Source organism: Panthera onca, chromosome C1 (assembly GCF_046562875.1).
Source record: "Panthera onca isolate mPanOnc1 chromosome C1, mPanOnc1 haplotype 2, whole genome shotgun sequence".
Taxonomy (NCBI): Eukaryota; Metazoa; Chordata; class Mammalia; order Carnivora; family Felidae; genus Panthera; species Panthera onca.
Genome location: NC_138346.1, coordinates 63,542,132 through 63,562,805, shown reverse-complemented (window position 1 = coordinate 63,562,805; position 20,674 = coordinate 63,542,132). Strand labels below are relative to the sequence as shown.

General features: G+C 39.5%; 1 protein-coding gene across 6 annotated transcripts in view; it reads right to left on the bottom strand.

Annotated features, from left to right (window-relative positions):
• LRP2 (LDL receptor related protein 2) overlaps positions 1-20,674 on the bottom strand; it is a 198,753-nt gene that overhangs the window by 124,994 nt on the left and 53,085 nt on the right. For all 6 annotated transcript variants that reach the window (XM_078451168.2, XM_078451170.2, XM_078451169.2 and 3 more), the window contains exons 5-10: positions 11,918-12,028; positions 11,472-11,585; positions 9,650-9,766; positions 8,469-8,621; positions 6,871-6,990; positions 1,001-1,129 (exon numbers count right to left, since the gene is read on the bottom strand). In XM_078451168.2, coding sequence (XP_078307294.2) covers positions 1,001-1,129; positions 6,871-6,990; positions 8,469-8,621; positions 9,650-9,766; positions 11,472-11,585; positions 11,918-12,028 — 744 coding nt within the window. The remainder of the gene's footprint in view (positions 1-1,000; positions 1,130-6,870; positions 6,991-8,468; positions 8,622-9,649; positions 9,767-11,471; positions 11,586-11,917; positions 12,029-20,674) is intronic.

Below are 20,674 nucleotides of genomic sequence, written 5' to 3'. Positions count from 1 at the left end.
GATACATATCAGCAAAATGCACAACCGTGTGTATAGAAAAATAGAATTAAATACCTATACTTGTACATTCTTATTTATGTATTTAACAATCACTAGAATTGAAATAAACAATGATATCCATGGGATAAGGGAAGTGGAAACTGGGCAGAGAGAAACAGAGATGGAGAAAGACATTTTTATAGAGTTTTTGAACATATGAATTTATTATCCATTTAAAAATAACTACATTTAATTGTTAAAAAATCAACTGTACCAAAAAGCTATTACACAGCAAGTCAGATTTCGTACAGGAAAATAACTTGGAAATGGGCAATTGATCAATTATATGAACAGATAAATGTCAGGCCAAAGGCACTTCAAAATAATATGTGAAAAAAAACATTGGCGAAAAGAAACAAAGTCAAGATCTTCTATCCCAGAAATGCATGATTCAATGACAAAATGTCATGATAAATGGAGGAGGGGAAATACCTTTTCTTTTTTTTTTTAACAGATTTTCCCCATAAATTTTCTATACTACAGTACTCTTAGATTGATTCCAACCAAACATCCAGAATGAGGGCATTCCCCAAAATTCCAACCCAAGTTTCATAGGTCCATTTGGAACCACCCCTAAATGTTTCATAAACAATACCAAAATTATTTCTATAGATACTAGTCACCCACATTTGTGGTAGGTAAATTAAAATTTAAATGTACAAGTAACATACCACAATTAAATGTTGTGGATGACACAAAAGCTCAGACTCAAAGTGGACAAGCAACCAATTAAAAAACTATATGAATAATGGTCATAATTAATCCACAAATTGGTCCCTAAGAAACAAAGTATAAAATTTACGTGGACCCGTTCTTCTGGCAGCAGCGCCCACTCCTAATTTGTGATGAAAAAACCCTGCTATCCACATAAATGATGATATTTCTTTTGTCATCTGCTATGGAAGGAGGACATTTCCTGTTTCCGGTTCCAATATATGGCAAGCGTACTTAATTTACTCACAGGAAGTATTAGCTTTGCAATGTTGCTGATGCTCCAAGACATACCCTTCTGCGCAGTGGCACTGGTGATGGCCAATTCGGTCTTCACACATCTGGTCACAAATTCCCCATATCTGGCAATCATTAAAATCTGCCACATGGGAAATAAATATTTATAACCATGTTTACCAGCATTTTTTGAACACACTCTGACAGAAGTCTTGGACGGGCCATATAGGAATGTGGTGATGCCCATATCTAAATAAGTACCCTCTGGAGGTAGCCCAGATTCTAGGCATACAATAAAAAATAGGAATTCAGAACAGGCATCTTCATATTATGGAAAATCTAAGATGATTTAAACAGTTTTTTTTTTAATCTGCACAAAGGATAATTTTACAGAGGATGCACAGCACTGCTTAGATTCATAGCCTTATGGTATTGCATTTCATTTTTTAATGTTGATTTACAAAATACCTGAATTTCTTCCCTTCAAAACTGTGTTTTCCCATATAGCAGCCACTAGCCCACCGTGGCTTCCTAAATTTATATTTCGATTAATTAAAATGAAAATTGGGGCGCCTGGATGGCTCAACTGGTTAAGCATGTGACTTTTGATTTCGGCTCAGGTCGTGATCTCATGGCTTGCACCTTGCCAGCACAGAGCCTGCTTGGGATTCTCTCTCTGCCCCTCCCTCTCTGCTCTCTCTCTTTCTCTCTCAAAATGAATAAACATTTTAAAATCAAATAAAATGAAATAAAATTAATAATTCATGTTCTTAGTCTTACTTGCCACATTTCAAGTGATCAACAGCTACATATGATCAAGGGTTACCATATGTGAAAGTGTAGATATAGTACATTTCCACCATTGCAGAAAGTTCTATTGGACAGTGCTACATCAGAATAAAGTAAGACCTGCCCTATATCTATCCCATCAAGAAGTTACAAAACTGTAACTGCAATAAAGTATTTGGAAAGATTCATTTGCCCAGCTGCCTTTCCTCTGACATCAAAAATTAAAACAAAAATTAAATTTAAATCATTTTTAAGACATTTTTAAAATATCTTCTACTTATTCATTAACTTCTTATTCATTCATTCATTTAATAAGTGTTCATTGGAAGTCCATTATATGACTGAGTAGGGTTTACTGTCACCATTGTCCTAGTTCTACTTTCTAAAACTGACATATAAACAATACAGTATGGGGGGGGGGGGGGGAGAAGCAGATGGAACAACATAAAATATATCGAGTCTTTCTCAAAGATTGTACACCTTAAGGGCTACAGAAATTGTAGCCTATCCTTAGTAGATTGTTGCCAAATATTTCATTTGACCCTCCAAGTTCACATCCACTCTTCAGTCTCCTTCACCCTGCTCTCTTCACCTGGGAGGAAGACCATCACATCCTATACCAACAGGTTCTCAGTAAATTATAATTTCTGAAAGCATTGTACCCTAGGGTCTAGAATTCTCCACATTTCTAGGACACGATTACATTTGCAACAAATGTCACAGTTGTGAATTAGGTTCTACTATACTTGCTGCGTGGCCCTCTATCTCACAACTCCCCAACTACAAAGCTCAAGAAAGCGCTGGGATGAAGCTGAAGTTTCGAGTTTTCCCTCAAGATCAACTACAACAACATGGGCCTACATGGCCCTTTCCAAGAACTGTGACTAACCAAAGGAAAACATTAATCCAATTTGGACATGACAAGGTAAAAGGCATGTGTGTATAAATAAAAGGCCTTTCATGACTTATCTCTTGTGTGCCCTCACCTCGGCCCTGAGAAAGCACCACCTGAGGCTTCACCTCAGTAGAAATGAAAGTACAGGATATTCGCCCTCAAATTCCCAGAATGTCATGACCTCATTTTGAATGCAAGACCGATGAGAATATGTCTTAAGGGCCTGCAGTCACCCCGGGAACAGGAGTTCTGATGTCAAACAGAAGAAAACCAAAGGTGAAGAAGTCATAACTAAGAATTCTCGGGTGCAAATGCCCTTCCTATCACCTGGGCTACAAGTACTTTAAAGGTTGAATGAGTGTATAAAATCACTGTCACTTTTAATGAATGAATAAGATTACAGTCTGCATTACGGAGAAAAATGAAGGATAATTACTACACATCATCAGCCAAAGTGAAAACAAGAAAAATTAAAGTAGACTTGAGGCTTTTGATGAGAATAGAAAAGTAGTGCAAACTGTCTAAAACCCTAACACACTGCTTTATAATGCCACCGCCCACGCCATTACCTTTACCTATTTTTCTTTCCTTTTTATTCTTTGTCACCTCATACCAACAGATACTGCTTTGAAAATAATTCAAAAACCCCTTTTTAGCTTAGACCCCCTTGAACACCCTCTGATCCGTCAGGTTGTCTGAAATCCCACCATGCTGAATGACCTCCCTGCCCTAACTCCATACCATGATGTCATTCCGTCAACAAACAGCATGTCCTGTCAATCAGAAACAATAACCCTGGTAAACTGCTTCAGCATGCCTCGGAGGCTCCACAGCCAGGTCAAGACTACCAGGGGCAGATGAATGGTAGAAGTCCACAAGATTACTTGTCAGGATTATTCAATTTTATTCTTGATTACCACTGAGGCATTCACTGGGGAGCCATGTCTAAGATGATAGATGTTGCATAGGTTTCCAACACCTGAAGCCTCTGTAATGAGCCAGCCATGCAGGGTCACAGTCATACAGAGAGTGTTTATTGAGTTGAAATGCTTGAAAGAGCAAACCAAAAGAATTTTCCTAAAAGCCCTGCTGAAACAAGTGTAACTGGTTTCGTAATGTCACATATCAAAACTAATGTGTTCTCTTTACAAAGAGAGCAAAACACAGTCTGTGAAATAAATGTTAACCCAGCTTCAAAGAACACATCTTTGAAAAACAGAGATCACAGAAAAGGTCTCTACAGGTGGCACGGGACCTGACAATCACAAAGGCCCCCAACTGCAGACTTTTGAGTTTATCTCCAAATGAAGTCATCTGTACTAAAGTCCCAGGCACACACTGCAGGGATTAAAAAAAAGATGTTCATCATGTAAGTTAAAACTAGTGCCGTAGTATTAGATCAACGACTTCCAGTGTGCTAGGAACTGGGTGAGTTTTAGAAACCCTGAAATTATCTTATGCCACAGCAGAACATTGGCATTTTCTGTATTACATTCACTAATAGGTTAAATGTATTTTTAAAAACTCATTATGACAGTTTTCATTTATTTCAGACTTCAAAACAAAGTGGCCCAGACCTCTGACAAGTAGCCCTAGACACTTGAAAATAGAACCCAAAGCTCATCATAGACTTAGATACTGGGGGGAAAAGTGTTGGAAAATGTCTAAGAACAGGTTGTAGGGCATCACAAAACTAAGCCAAGGATTCTGAAAGAGCAATCACTTTTACTGAATAGACTTCACGGCCTATCAAGTTCCAAATGCAACGCAGCTCAGCAGCCGTCTCAGTCCCCTCTTCGGGGAGTGAGAGAAGAAAAAAGAGAGAAGCTGATGGAATACTGAGAATGTGGCTTCTGGTATTTCTATTGGAATTCCTTTTCTACTAAGAGAAAGGAGAAATGCCTAGAGAACTAAAAAGACTAGAAATCGAATTGGCAGGTGGGTGGCAATAAGTGGCGGGGTGGGGCGGGGGGTAGGGGGGGTAGACCCTGACATTTGCCAAAGACAAAAGGAGCAGCCTCGCACCCACAGATGAACAGCACTCTGAGGAAAAGGGGACGCTGCCTTCACAATGAAGCCAGGCAGCACAGGCAGGGGCTCAGAAAACCACCTAACAGTTGAGAACACTCAAGTGACCGGTATTTTTTAATTACTTGACTGCATCCCCAATCTGATGATGGTGGTGGTGATGATGATGATTGTAATAATAAAACACAAAAAGTGTCCTGATTTCATTTAATGCCCGTAACAGATCATCATCTTTCTGTATAGAATATTTTCAAATGATTAGAAATTTAGGGGCTTCCTTAAATAATTTTGAGTTGTCTCTGAGTCTTCAGAATCTCTTGGAGTGATTTGTGTAAAGCACATGTCTTATCTTATATGCATGTCTTGTCTTGTGACATGTCTTATATTCAACAAGTAACTATACTGTTACTTCAGGGGAACAATCAGATCATGGGCAAACTTTGGGGCATGGTCCCAACATTAGAAACCTAAAACTGCCTCCTTTGAACACCACAAGGACCACCTTAATTGGATTGCTTAGCGGATATAAAAATCTTATTTTTCTTTGGCATATGACACATAAGTGAGTCCCATTATGGTTCTCAATAACACTGAGGAATAGACTTTCTCAAAAGTTTCAAGTTAAAATTATAAACCAGAGTTAATTTGTGGCATTAAATTTTTTTCTGGCTGTGAACAGTTATTAAGATCAACCATATTTGATATAGTATAACCAAATTGGAAGCCATGAGCTGAGACTAAAGACTGAATAACTTCATTACTTTTACCCAAATTCAGTATTTTTGGCCAAATTATATTAATATTTTGGAAATTACTTCAGGAGAAGCACTTTTGTAAAAGTATGTCTTACATATGCCATGTCTTTTTATTCAGAAAACCCTGAAGAACCCCTTATTTGGAAGGAATATCAAAAGAACACAAATATCCTAGGAAAAATCTGAATTATCTATCTTTTGGAGATCCATAGATGACTACCAAACTTAATTTTAAAGAATCATTACAGTTACCTTCCAGATGCCCTTTTGCCAACAACAGTAAAAACAAAGTTAAAAAAAAAAAAACCTGGGGGCGTCTGGGTGGTTCAGTCAGTTAAGCATCTGACTTTGGCTCAGGTCATGATCTCACTGTTCATGGGGTCAAGCCCCACATCGAGTTCTGTACTAAAAGCTCAGAGCCTGGAGCCTGCTTCAGATTCTGCATCTCCCTCTCTCCCTGTCCCTCCCCTGCTTGCACCTGTCTCTCTCTCTCTCTCAAAAATAAACAATAAACATTAAAAATAAATAAATAGAAACCCCTATGGACACTTTCTGCTAATACGTTTGTTGTTTGTGTATCAAAAATCAGAAAGAAGGAAAGAAATCAGAGCATTAAAAATCACTGTTTAAATCCTACAAAAACTAAATTGATGTTACTTGGCCATAGTAATTTTCCTATCATCAGACCCCATCCTAATCTCAGAAGGATGCAAAGCTGGCTCACATCACACTCAAAAATTTCCTAGTGGGAAAAATCATTGTTACAATTCAGATAAGAGAGATGTGAGAAGTATCTGGTACACCAGCATCTACTTCAATGCCAGCCAAATGAAGCAAAATGACAGTGTCTACTCTTGAACCAAGTTTCAAGAATCTTCAAACACAGGTGAAATCAATAGGATTAACAAGAAGCATGGCATGGGTACTGACTGGCCACCGTGGCCAGTGGAGCAGAGAGCTGATGATCTGTGTTACGTGACCACTCTTTAGTTGCTGGGTCCTGAAGAGGTATGAGCATCCTGGAGAAGAGGCCAGGGGTGAGAAGAAGCCATGTGGTAATACATCCACATGCATGTAATACCATATTAAACAACCAGTGTGGCCACACCAACCCTGCTTCCAAATACTAAAAAACACGAAGAGATTTCTTCCTTCATTATGTTGTGGACAAGTATCCATGTAGCTAGTCAACCCACTCAAAAGAACCACTCTTTTGCCTTGTGCATTTCACAAGTTTCTCAGACTTAAAACTTCCTATTGTCCAGGTTTTCTATGGGGACTGTGTTGGTCTTTGTTATAAAGATAGTCACTCCTATCCACAAGCATAAACACCTTGATGTCAGAGATCACATAACACATCAGTGTCACAGCGTTGCACTTGTGATGAAACACAAGGCACTCCCACCTGTCACTTACCAACACAGGTGCGGGTGTTATTTTGGTCAAGGATAAAACCTAGGGGACAATGACATATCCCTCCATTTGGTGACGGGTGGCATTGGTACTCACAGCTCAATATAGAACACAAATTCACATCTAAACAGAGAAAAACACTTTGTTAAATAAATAGTGAACTCTGGACAAGACTGATTTACCTATAAAGTGAAAGCTTCCTTTATCAAACCTAAAAGTTAATTAAGCATGTAGTAGAGACACAGAAATTATTACCATTCAAGCCTTCCTGCAATTTTATGCAATAAAAGCTCAATCCTATTTTTAAAAAAATAAATCCTTTTAAAGTTATAACTACATGCAAGTCAAGTCATCTTAAAGGCGGTTTATGGAAAAATCAACTCATAAGCCTATCTTTTTGTTTACATAGTAGAAAAAAGTCAAGAATTCCCAAGTGACTGGATTGGCAACATGAAACATGTTAACCATGGCTACTTCTAAACAACTACTAGATAATTTATAGACTACAGGTCATAAATTGTATTCCCATATAGGACACTCAATTGTCCATACAGTTGATGGATTGACGGTGGGGGGATATTCTACAACCATTTAGAAAAAAAAGAAAAACTGGGGTGCCTGGGTGGCTCAATCAGTTAAGAGTCTGACTTAGGTTAAGCATTTTGGTTAAGGTCATGATCTCATGGTTCATGGTTCAGAGCCCCGCATCAGGCTCTGAGCTGTCAGCCTGCTTCGAATTTTGTGTGTATCTCTCTCCCTCTCTCTCTTTCTCTCTGTCTCTCCCTCCTCCACTCACTCAGTAGATAGATAGATAGATAGATAGATAGATAGATAGATAGATAGAAAAAAAGAAAAACTAAAGTTAGGTATATATCCCAGAAACCAGAAGGTTCTTTTTTTTTTTTCCAATATAGCCAGATAAGACTTCTCCATAAGTATAAGCCAGAGAATAAAATCTCCAGAACACCTTTAGAATCATCAAAATTGCCATTAAAACCATTCTGCTTGGGTGAAAGAAGAAACACCACAAATATTTTGAAGCTCCTCCCATTAAGAGATGGAGTTTGTTTCATCAATCCATTGAATCTAAGCTTGGCCAGATGACCTGCTTTGGCCAATAACAAATTTAGCAAACATGACCTAAGAAGAGGTTCAAAAGAGCTCATTCGCTAGGGTTTGCCTTTTCTATCACCATGTGGAAAAAGACTAGACTGGGTTTTCATTTTAACATCTTTGATGTGTCAATGAGCCGGTCTAGGCCACAAAACTTCCTAGCCAACCCAAAGGACCACGAGAAATAAATATTACTTGGTTTAATCCAGTAAGTTTTAGGATAGTTATGCAAACACCAATACTCTCTGTATTTGGCAATCTATTATAGAAAAACAGAAACCTCTTTATCTGAGGGGTGCCTGGGTGGCTCAGTGGGTTAAGCTTCCTACTTTGGCTCATGATCTCGTGGTTCGTGAGTTCAAGCCCCACATCAGACTCTCTGCTGTCAGCACAGAGCCTACTTTGGATCCTCTGTCATCCTCTCATGTGTGCTCTCTCTCAAAAACAGTCTTTATCTGAAAACTACCCAGATAAATTTCCATACTCACCACAAAATCGTCCTTTGGTAATATTGGTTTCATCTTCTCCTCCTGGACAATCTAAAGTCCCATCACAAACCTTTAAAACTGGGATGCATTTTCCAGACTCTGGACAAGCCCATTCGCCTGGGTAACATTCACGAATATGATGAGTACTGCTTTCTGCAGGGGGTGGAATAAAAGAGACACAGGCCACATGGGAGAGGGAGCCAACTCTTTTTAATCAATATAGAGAATATAGACCAGGTGGACAAGAGAAGTCCACAAGTATTCTTAGTAAACTAGTATTTCTAACTGTACTACTGGGCTTTTACTGAGATGAGAAGTGGCAAATGGAATTATTCAAGTTCTGTTCTAAGATAGGCAGACAGATTATAAGAGTAAGAAGACACATGGACCTGAATTATCAAACAAACTAGATTAATAACCCCTAGAAGAAAATGCAGTTAATTTAAATCCTGAATTATAGAACTAGGGTTATCAAGGTAATAGAAAGTTTCCTGAGTTTTTATTTTGTTTTTGTCTGTCCTTTTTTTGGTTGTTCTTTTTCTTTAGTGAAATGTCATCAATGTAAGAAAAACTACAACTAAACTGCAGGAAGACTGCTGCCTGGAACACTGAAACCAATGGATCTTCCCCAAGCATCACTCTTACTATATCAGGGGCTGGAACAGTACAGGACTTGCTTTATGCTGTGGGCGTTAGTAACTTCTGAACTGTTGGAGGTACTGCTGGTGAAGGCGGTGAATATCATTGTCAATTTCCTTCTCAAAGAATCTTGAAACAATTCCCTGGGTAGCAGAGTCTCCTGCAACTACCAATCCCTAACTCTTTCTCTCACACGTTGCCTATCTTCTACCACTGGATGTCAGTGGCTTGTGTGGTTGAAAATCCGAATTTGAAAACAGAAAAAAGTCAGCATATGTTAAAGAAGAGGGACAGACTGCCCCACCTATTCTGCTTTAATGATGACAGGGAAGAAATCATAATTTATTCTATAATTGGGTCCAGGGTCCTTTTAAGAAAAGCCAGGGGAGTCACCTCCTTCTTCCCCACCCACTAAGTTACTTAAAATGCAGGCAATCCTGAGACTTGCTTATCACAGATAATTTCTAACAAGGAGAGTAGGAATACAAGTTCTGGAAAACACTTTAAGAAAATGCTTTCCAATAAGAATCTCTTCTCCTTACCACATCCATTTTCGTCTCCATTATCTCTGCAGTCATCCTCTCCATCACAAACCATATTTTGACTAATGCAGTAGCCATTGGAGCAAGTGAACTGGTTGCCTCTGCAGGTCTCGTAGGCTGGAAGAAAACAGCAGTTGCACTCCAAAGACACAAATCACTTGGGAAAAATCAAGAAGTTCAACTCACTGCCTAAACTGAAACGAAACTGACTCTGTCAATTTAGTCTCTAAAGTATCTCAAAACAAAACAAAACAAAACAAAACAAAACAAAAACAACCAGAAAAGAACAGGGGGAAGAGTGGAAAAAAGAAGGGGAGAAAACATAACAGCATCTTTGGGTCAAGGATGTGAACTCAGATGCCAGTCTGTCTCTCAAAATTACAAGGCAGTATGCTATAGGTTGACACAGAACAAAGAATGCAGATTGATAAATGTGCTACAGACAGGTCAACGTCCAGCATGCCCTTACTTTATCACAAGCACCGAAATTGCTATCTAAGACCAAATGATTCTGAGTCACCCATTCTGTGTTGTCACATTCTCTTTAATACAGTCACTGAAATAAGCCCAGGGGCCAGAAAGCAAGTCAGGCATGGCTCATAAAAAGTTAGGGTGATGGGGCACCTGGTGGCTCAGTTGGTTAACCGTCTGACTTCGGCTCAGGTCATGATCTCACAGTTTGTGGGTTCGAGCCCCACGTCTGGCTCTGTGCTGAACAGCTCGGAGCCTAGAGCCTGCTTCGGATTCTGTGTCTCCTTCTCTCCCTGCCCCTCCTCCACTCATGCTCTCTGTCTCTCAAAAATGAATAAACATCAAAAAAAAATGTTTAAAGAAAAATTAGGATGATACTGAAAATAATTTAGCAAGGCATAGGTGCCAATCAATCAAAATGAGTGTGGTTACAAAAATCACAACATTCTAGTACATAAATGACCACAAAAAGGTGCCACCTCATTTTGTGAAATCAGTAAAACTCTCTCACAGAGACTTCAAACTACATATTCCAATAAAATGAGTCCAGAGTGAGAGTGCCTGGGTGGCTCAGTCCGTTAGTGTCCAACTTCGGCTCAGGTCATGATCTCACAATCCATGAGTTCGAGTCCTGCATCAGGCTCTGCGCTGACAGATCAAATCTTGGAGCCTGCTTCAGATTCTGTGTCTCCTTCTCTCTCTGCCCCTTCCCTGCTCGCATTCTCTCACTCTCTCTCTCTCTCTCTCTCTCTCTCTCAAAAATAAATAAATGTTAAAAAAATTACATTAAAAAAATTAGTCCACAGTTGGCAACCATGAGAGGTGATGTGCCTCATAGGCAATTAAAAGGAAAATAAAAAGTAGGGACAGAGTTAAAAAGTGGAGGCAACAAAATCCACCTGCACCACACTGAAACTTTCCTGCCCCTCCAATATCAATGTGGTAAGAATTTCAAAGTAAAGAGGGGAGCTAGGACCACTGCGATAAGGGAACTTCCTCTCCCTTCGAAGTGTTTCTCTCATTCAACTATCAAGGTTATCAGACCCATTACTGAGGTATGGGTAATTTGAGAGCCTAGTGATACAATACACCCTGTACCCTTGTAGCCTAAGGGGGAAAAATGCACACTGTCCATCAGCAATCCTTCAACTCTACACAGATCCTTAGAAGATAAAAGAGTCCAGGTCTAACTACACTGCTGAAACTCATGCCATGAGGCCTAAGTGATCTTCTGGCTCCATCTGCCATCAGACATAGTGACCCTTTTGTTTGAAAAGAGTGGTACATTCGTCAGAAAATAACTACAGCAACACTCCTAGCAACCTGACCCAGCATAAGGAAATCACCGTACCACAAGAACGTTCATCACCGCCGTCTTCGCAATCAGGGTAATGGTCACAGACATAGATACGAGGGATGCACACCCCAATGTCACACTGGAACTCGTGTTGTGAACATTCCTGAGCTGTGACACAAAGTTAACGAGGGCAAGAAGAAAGAGAAGTTCAATTCCACTGTAGCCATTTAATTTCACAGGAAGATTCTGTCTCAAGTTTAAAAAGAGATTTTTATTATGCAGCAGCATGCTGGTAAATGTTTAACAACCAATTCTCCAGGAACAAAAAGGCCCTGACTCGTAGTGTTTGCCAATTTCCATGGTGCAAATACTCCCACTTCCAAATACTGACTTCAGGCTACCAACATGAATTCACCGAACACAAATTTGGGAAAAGACTGTGGAATTGGCCAGCATAAATGACTGTGCACACCATTGCACATCTTGTATACATTACTCACTGCAATTGCTTTCATCAGAAGAGTCTCGGCAGTCAATTCTCCCATCACATTTCTGACTGCTGTTATAGCAGGCTCCACTGGCACAGGTAAGCTGTTCGCATGTTGGGTATTCTAAAAAAAGGAAAATAACACACAAATCTTAAATTAAGCATTCCTTCTGCATACACTTCTTCAGTGACTACTACATGTTAGACACTAAATGCTGAGCATATACTGGAAAACAAAAGAGACCCGGTTCCTTTTACAAATTACAAACTGGGCTGTGTGCTAATGTGGAAAGTGCAGGGTTCTATGAGAATGCATAGCAGGGGGGAGTCCAGAGCCCAGGGAAGTCTCCCCTGAAGAAGTGACCTATGAGCTCAGAGCTAAAGAATGAGAAGGAATTTAACTTATTCCAAAATGGAACCTTCTTTTACATAATACAGATAACATCCCAGATAGCTAGTGTACTACCAAACAGGCTTTGAGAAGTGAAGGGCTGTTTCTTTTGCCAGAGGGTTGTTTCCTTTCTGAAAACAGGCTTCTAAGTTAGGAGGGATGGGACCACTCAGTAGCTATTTACTCTTACTCAAGCTGCTTATCGTCTCTGTTACCACTTCTTTATCCATACATTTACATAATTTAGTTCACAGGGTAGAGGGACCTCAAAACACAATGTCTACTATCGCATTCTGAAAAGCATAATGTGTTCTACAAGCACAAGTAACTATTACCACATTATACACATATGCTATTAACCAGATGCTTAACTCTGGTTTTCTAGCTCAAGATGGAAAAAATCAGGATGTCCCTTGCAGGAATAACATGCTGATAGTCCCTCTCCTGTGTGTCCCCATACTTGAAACACATACCTCTCGTGATTCCGAATGAAGGCTTCATTCTAGTGGTTGTTTATCTGTTTCCCCCACAACATAATGACACCCTCTTAAGTTCTAGGATCCTGTCTTACCCATCTAAATTTTTTTTTTAATGTTTTTATTTATTTTGAGACAGAGAGAGACAGAGCATGAGCAGGGGAGGGGCAGAGAGAGAGGGAGACACAAAATCTGAAGCAGGCTCTGAGCTGTCAGCACAGAGCCTGATACGGGGCTCGAACTGACAGACTAAGATCATGACCTGAGCCGAAATCAGATGCTTAACCGACCGAGCCACCCAGGTGCCTCTTGTCTTACCCATTTTAGAATCCCCAACACTTAGTGCAGGGACTGGATCATTACTCAAGGTGTTCAAGATATGTTAGATATTGCTACTGACTTATCACAGATGAACTTTTTAGGTAAAAAGCTTTCAAAACCATTTTGAACTTCTGCCTTTTATGGTCTTCAATATCCTCCTTCTCAAACTGATATTTTTCTTGGTCTTTTTTTTTTTTTTCCATTAAAGATTGTTCTCATAATGATTCTCATATTATCTTCAAATTTCTCTTTAAGCAAAAGGTATGCCTTAGATAAGGGCTCAAAGACTAGACAATAGAGTCCCACTTTGTGGCTCAATTTTTCATTTAAGAACCTGCTTTGAGGTTTCATAGATGTGGACAGATAATTCCTTAAACAGTCCCAAAGTCTCCTTCAAGCATGAGCAGTGCACAAAATCCTGTGCTGAAACTTTATTAAACTTATCCTGAGTTAACAACGTGCACTTTAATGGAAGATGAACTCTCAAATGATACTTTTCCATTTTTTGTACAGTGAAAGAACCCCAAATATTCTCATCTCCAAAACTTTAAAACTGGACTACTAAGTGTCTTAATACTTAGGTGTACTTAAATAGCCAAAGTTCCATTTAGTTAATCATATAATAAAATGGAAGGCATTTTAAAATAGCTGATTAAAATTTTTAATTTCTTCTGAATTTTAATTTATTTTTTTAGTAGTCTAAGAATCAGCTTAGGGTTACTGCTGTCTTTTCATCATTGAGAAGGTATGCGTTACAAATGTGCCTTCAAAGGGTCATACAGCTCTGTTTATTAATTCTCACTTCAAGAGATGCAAGAGGCCAGTTGAGTCTGGCCAGCAATTCCCCTCCCTGTGTGCCAGACAGCTCCTAGAGTATGTTGTGTAGCCTTTTAAGCAGGAGAAAGATCTTAGAAAACCCTGTCTTTGTAATAGATAAGATATCTGTTTCGAGGAAAATTTATTTGGGGTTGGAGGGTGACTACCTCACTTAAGGTGATTATGGCAGATATGAAGGATCTGGGACAAATATACTGAGAGGATCACTTGTTCTCGCCATCCTGCCTTTTGAGAGCCAGTGCCATAAAACCGGAAAGGGAAGAACTACAACAGTATCCACTGACAAGACTAAAAGTTTTCTGACACGCCTCATTCCCCCCAACAAACAACAAGGCCAGCTTGAGGGCGTCAGGGAGAGTATTGTGATGGTCAGAGGTCAGCAGTTAAACACCAGGAATGAGGAACAGCTTTCTTGTCTCCATCCACAATGATAATGAATCTCTTCTCAATCAGCCAAGAACCTGCCTCAACTCCTACAAGCCTTCTGGTCTATTCTGTGCATAGTTAACTGCGGTATATGCCCATAGGGAAGACTGCATGGAACTACCCGACTCAGCTAAATACTGAAAATATTTGGAGACCCACACAGAGGGAATGGTTCCAAACTATTCACCCTGAACAAAATAAGAAATGAACAGATTCTACTTCCCTTAAAGATTTCTATTACCAACTCCAGGAAATAGGAAGTCACAATACTTTGGGACTGGCAGATACCTAAAATCTTATTTTTTTGGTTTATTTCCTAACCAGGTCAAGAGTCTAACCTCATAAACTTTTTCCCATGGAGCAAACCCATCATGTATCTGAAATGTCCTGCAAGATTTTAAGTAGAGAGAAAATTTAAGAGAAGAGATAATGCACAAGAAACCAGAGAAACCCAACCTTCTAAGTTTTGTCTTAATGGAAAGATTGACAACGATCAAGTAGCCCAAGACCTCTAAAGCTTATCTGACATAAAAATTCACAAAAAGAACACACTTGCTCACACCACCTCTTCCCTCTCCCTTCCTTACTTTCTCCACATGCCAAATGTATGTGTTTGTTCCCCTACAAATGGGAGCTTCCCCCAAATATCCATACAAGATTGGTGTGGTGCTTGAAGATTTTTAAAATTTTTCTATGCTAATGATTTTATTTGAGCAAGAAAGTACCATGTTTAGATAATCAAATAATTAAAGAGTCTGAAGTGGCTTGAAGACTTCATGGAACTCCCAGAATGGAAATCATTCACAGCAGAGCAAGATGTAAATATTAACACTACTCTTTATTATCTTGACAAGAGGGCTGTGAGTACATTCTAGTCTCAGAATTTGGCAAAACGGTCAAAAAGCACATAGAAAAGAAGACAAATTTATTACAAAGAAAGGGGAGACATCTTAAAGGTAGATTATGAAACTTAAGGTAAGATTTAAAGGAAAATAAGAAATTACTGATAAAAGTCTTGCCCAAGATACCTGAGACGTTTCAAGGTCTTAGCCTCATCCTTGTAAGTTAGTTACTCTGGCTAATCCAGTCAAAGTAATGATTTGCCAGAAAAAGTTTGCTAGTTTGGCCACCAGCACTTAGTTGCAAGTACTACCCACAGTTAAATAAGCAATGACAATAAAAGCCATCAATAACATAGACTGAAAAGTAGGTGCCAGAAAGTACTCAGTATGTATGAACTCATTTCATCCTTATCACAACCCTGTGAGGTAGACTCTATTACTCCCATTTATAGATTTCTATTCTATTGATGCTATATATGTACCTTTCTGAGGTTAAGTAATTTAAAAAAGGTCATACAACCAGTAAACTGGAGAGCCAGATTTCAAATTCAGGCAATGTGGCTCCACAATGCACATCCCTAGCATCACAATAGATGTAGCTACTGCTTAGAAGCTTCACAGCAAGCAGTAGGAAGAAGCAAAAAATTAGAGAAACAAAATGAAATTGAATGAAAGAAATAGAAACTCTTAGAAAGATAGTTTTAAAAGGAAAATAAATAACTCTAGAGAAAAAGCAAAGTTTTCGTTTCTTCCATTCAGTTTCCCATCCCACATTGGGAGTCTGGAGTGGTGAGGCCAACTCTAGATTTCAGCAAGTAATGGCATATTCTATTAAGGACTTCAATCTGGTATGATCCAGGAATTCAAGGAAACTCTATGCTAGGAAACAAAGCTTTCCAGGAGTACCAGAACAAACAAGAGAGTCGGCACCAAAAAAATAGACCACAATATAGCAGGGAACTCACTCTACCCCCTCCCCAGTTAAATTCAAATCCCCAAAGTGACTGCCATCATGAACTAGCACCAAAGAAATAAAGCAACATACAACAAAACAAGAGGAAAGTATTTCCTGCCACTCTTCAAAAATAATTAACAATGGCTTTCAATAAAAAGCATATACATAACAAGTTTTATAAAATGGAAATAGCAATTCAGCACCCTAGAAAGAGAAAGCAGGGATGCCTGGATGGCTTAGCCCATTAAGCGTCCGACTTCGGCTCAGGTCAGGATCTCACATTCGTGAGTTCGAGCCCTGAGTTGGGCTCTGTGCAAGCATCTCAGGGCCTGGAGCCTGCTTCAGATTCTGTGACTCCCTCACTCTCTGCCCCTCCCCTGCTCTCTCTCTCAAAATAAATCAATAAACATTAAAACGAAAGAAAAAGAAACAGAGAGAGAGAGAAAGCAAACACAGTAATCCCAAGGGCTAGTACCATGGGACTAAAATCAAGTTTAATCCAAGTAGCTTTCAGGAAGCAGAAGCCAAAAAGAGAAAACACATTATCTATTCCTATCTGTTCCTTACAGTGATCCTCTGTGACTCATCTGGGCAGAACAAACACGCAAATTTTAACTGAAGAGACAGGAAGAGTACCCGCACCACTAGAATTATGAGAGTGGCCATTTGCAAACCATAGCTAGAAATGGCGTGGCTCAGTCTTCCTATCGAGAAACTGTTCCAGATAATTGAAGATTCATCAGCAAATGATTGCTGCATGAACGTCATTATGCTGAAAGCTAGTTATTCTACAGAGTGCTACGTTCCTTTTCATTAGAATTTCATTCTATCCAACATACATTTATTGAAATCCACCTCCCTGGATACTTTGCTATGAACTGGATAAAGAGATAAACTTTAAAATTACAAGTGAGGTAGAAGTTCCCACAATGTTGGGGGGCCCTGGGTGGCTCAGTTGGTTAAGTATCCAACTCTTGATTTCGGCTCAGGTCATGATCTCACAAACTGTGAGATCAAGCCCCGCTTCAGGGTCCTCACTGACAGTGAGGAGACTGAGATTCTCTCTCTCTCCCCCTCTCTCTGTCCCTCCCCTGCTCGCACACCCTCTCTCTCTCTCTTTCTCTCTCTCTCTCTCAAAACAAATAAATAAACTTAAAAAAAAAAGAAATTCCCACAATGTTTTAAAAAATATTTTATTCAATCAGGGCACCTGCGTGGCTCAGTTAAGCGTCCAACTTGTGGCTCAGGTCATGATCTCTCAATCCATGAGTTTGAGCCCCGCAGTTCAGAGGCTGGAACCTGCTTCAGATTCTGTGTCTCCTCCTCTCTCAGCCCCTCCCCCACTCATACTCTGTCTCCCTCTCTCTTTCTCTCTCTCTCTCTCTCAAAAATAAATGAGTGACAGTGAGGACCAGCTCTCTGATAAGGTGACAGTTGAACAGGAGCCATTAGGCTTAGTAAAACAAGGTCATTGGTGGCATTGACAAGAATGCTTTCAGGAGATTGGTGGAAACTGCTGTTTTCAGGGAGTTCAAGAAGGAAAGAGGAGAGGAAATGGAGGCAGTGATATTAAAGACAACTCTATGTAACTTTGTTATAAAAGGGAGCAAAGAAATTGGACAACAGCTGAGAGGGGTCTTGGGAGCTTTTATTTATTTTTTAACTTTTTTTAATTTTTTTTATTTTTGAGACAGAGAGAGACAGAGCGTGAATGGGGGAGGGGCAGAGAGAGAGGGAGACACAGAATCGGAAGCAGGCTCCAGGCTCTGAGCTGTCAGCACAGAGCCTGACGCGGGACTCGAACTCACGGACCGCAAGATCATGACCTGAGCTGAAGTCTGCCGCTTAACTGACTGAGCCACCCAGGCACCCCTTGGGAGCTTTTAATACATATTTATAATGTGCTTGTATGACGATTTATTTTCTTTTAAGTTTATTTATTTTGAGAGAGAGCATGCGTGCAAGCAGGAGAGAGGCAGAGAGAGGGAGAAAAAGAAAATCCCAAGCAGGCTCTGTGCTGACAGCGTGGGGTGGACCCCATGAACCCCGAAATCATGACTTGAGCCAAAAACAAGAGTCTGACACTTAACTGATTGAGCCACCCAGGTGCCCCTGATGGAGATTTAAATAAGAAATTTTTATTTCCCCAAGGTTTCAGGGCTCTGAATTCTATCTCGACTGTAAGAACACCAAAACAGGTATGTCTGTGATGTGATAGGTAAGGGTGTCAGTCTCTCTGCTTCTGCTTTCTCACCTGGAGTAGTAGAAAGAGAACAGTAAGAGCAAGGCTGAAGGGGCAGCTTAACCGTGGAACTGAGTTTGAAGAAAAGCATGTTCTTTACGAGCCATCATAGTCTACAGAATGACTTGAATCATCCTCTTTATTCCTCTGTTTCCCATTTGGAGTTTCAGCAATTAGATATATAAAGGAAAATGTTTGAATTCTAAAGAACAGAAAGTCAATAGAAATAAAACTTCACGGACAAAGCGGCCCCAGTTGCAGGCAGACCAAATACTGCTGATTACCAGCAAGAAAGCCTTCATTGTAATAGGGATTTTACCCTTTCTTTGGCATTCCTAAGTATCAAAAGAGAAGTACTGCAAACCAGTGATAATTAGCAATAGTTTTACTCACACCAACATCACTCTAATATGGCACTCGATAAAAACAAAATAATCTGTTCTCTTAACTGGGAAAAACTGTACTAGTTTTGAGCAACTTAAAGTCACTGTAATATATTAACTGAATGACCCATAATTGCTGCATTGTTCTGATGTTTATCTTAGACTCTGCATGAGTGGTTTTTCCTTGATGCTAATCCCATTAGAAGTAAAATGGACTGCAGTTTTGAATCTCCTGTTCCTTGGGGGGAAAAATTAATTGACAGCTATTTAATAGTAGGTGCCATTTTATAGATAGCCAGACTGAAGAATAAAATAACTTGGAGAAAATGAACTTTTACCTGTTTCACAGCTTTTTATAGTAGACATAACCAGAAATCGTTCTCACATAGTAGAATAATCAAAAAATACCTTATGCATATTGGAACACAGCAGACAAAAAGACCAAACAATATGAAAAGCTTTCATACAACACAAATTTGTCTCAAGGATAATCTTTTTAGTGGAATCTTGCTATGTTTGCTTTCCTCATCATCAGGCCCATTCTCTTCCCTCCCCTCTCCCTGCCTCCCTGAGAGAACTCTTATACACTTTTCTTTGTTCTGTACAAGGAATGTCTGGAATAGACACAAGGTGCTCTACGTTGGAGCACAGTGTCTTGATCTTAGAAAGCTTGAAAGGGTAAAGACTATAACCTAGGGGTCTGATCCAACAGTCAGGACTATGAACTACAGGGTCGAGCTTCCTGATCCTTTCAAATATTTGGGGAAAAGAATTAGGTCCTTCCTTGGAGCTTTTCCAACATCATTACTATATTTAAATGATTTCTAGGGGCATAACGTATTTAGACCCCTTCATGTAGACAATCTTACTTTTGAGAAATAGAGAAATGAAAGTCACACTCATAGGCTGATCCTGCATTTGTCCACAGGTAATGATTCCCATGCACCATGACTGCAGAAACAATAGAATAAAGTGTCATGTCTCATGAAAATGATTTCTGGGCAAGCCTTGTTTAATCCTTCATCATATTGTAATGTTCCAATTTAAAACAACTAATAAATAGCTGTTACATATCTGAAGTGAAGTAACTATGACTAAATGGATGTTAGCAACAATCAATGGCTGATAGTTAGACATGTGCCTCCTAGTGGAAATATGCACCTGTATTTTCAAAGTATTGTGCCCCTACACACACAGACACACACACACACACACACACACGCAGAAGTCTGTATCTGTTCAAGCCTCTAGACTAATGTTATTCCCAACTAGACTAATGGAGGGAGATTTTGCTCCCACAGGACATTTAGCATTGTCTGGAGACATTTTTGGTTGTGACAAATGGGAGGTACTGCTGGCTTCTAGTAGGCAGAGGTCAGGGATACTGTTAGACATTCTACAATGCATAATGTTCCGTGCAAAAAGGACCTACCTGGTCCTTGATGTCATTTGTACAAAGGTTGAGGAACCTTGCTGTAAATATAGCTATCAAAAACTACAGGACAGAAGAGCACGTTAAAGGACATCTGGGGATGCAATGAGCAAGACCCAGACTGTGGGAAACTCGGGACAAGTAATTTGGTTTTTTCAACAAATATATTGCAAGAGGTAAACAACAGAAATGGAAGGTAAACCTACAAATCAAAAGACAGCAACTAATTCCAATGCATAGATTTTATTTGGACTTTGCTTTAAATGACGCCACAAAAAAATAATAAAAAACCAATTGGGGAATTTTAAGAACTGATTATTTTAGTGGTTGTTAACTCATAGGTGTGGGTTGTGATATTGTTATGTTATGTGTATTGCTATGTTTCAGTCCTTATATTTTAGAGTTAAATATTAAATTATTTAAAGATAAGATTATGGGCCCCTGGGTGGCTCAATCATTAAGCAT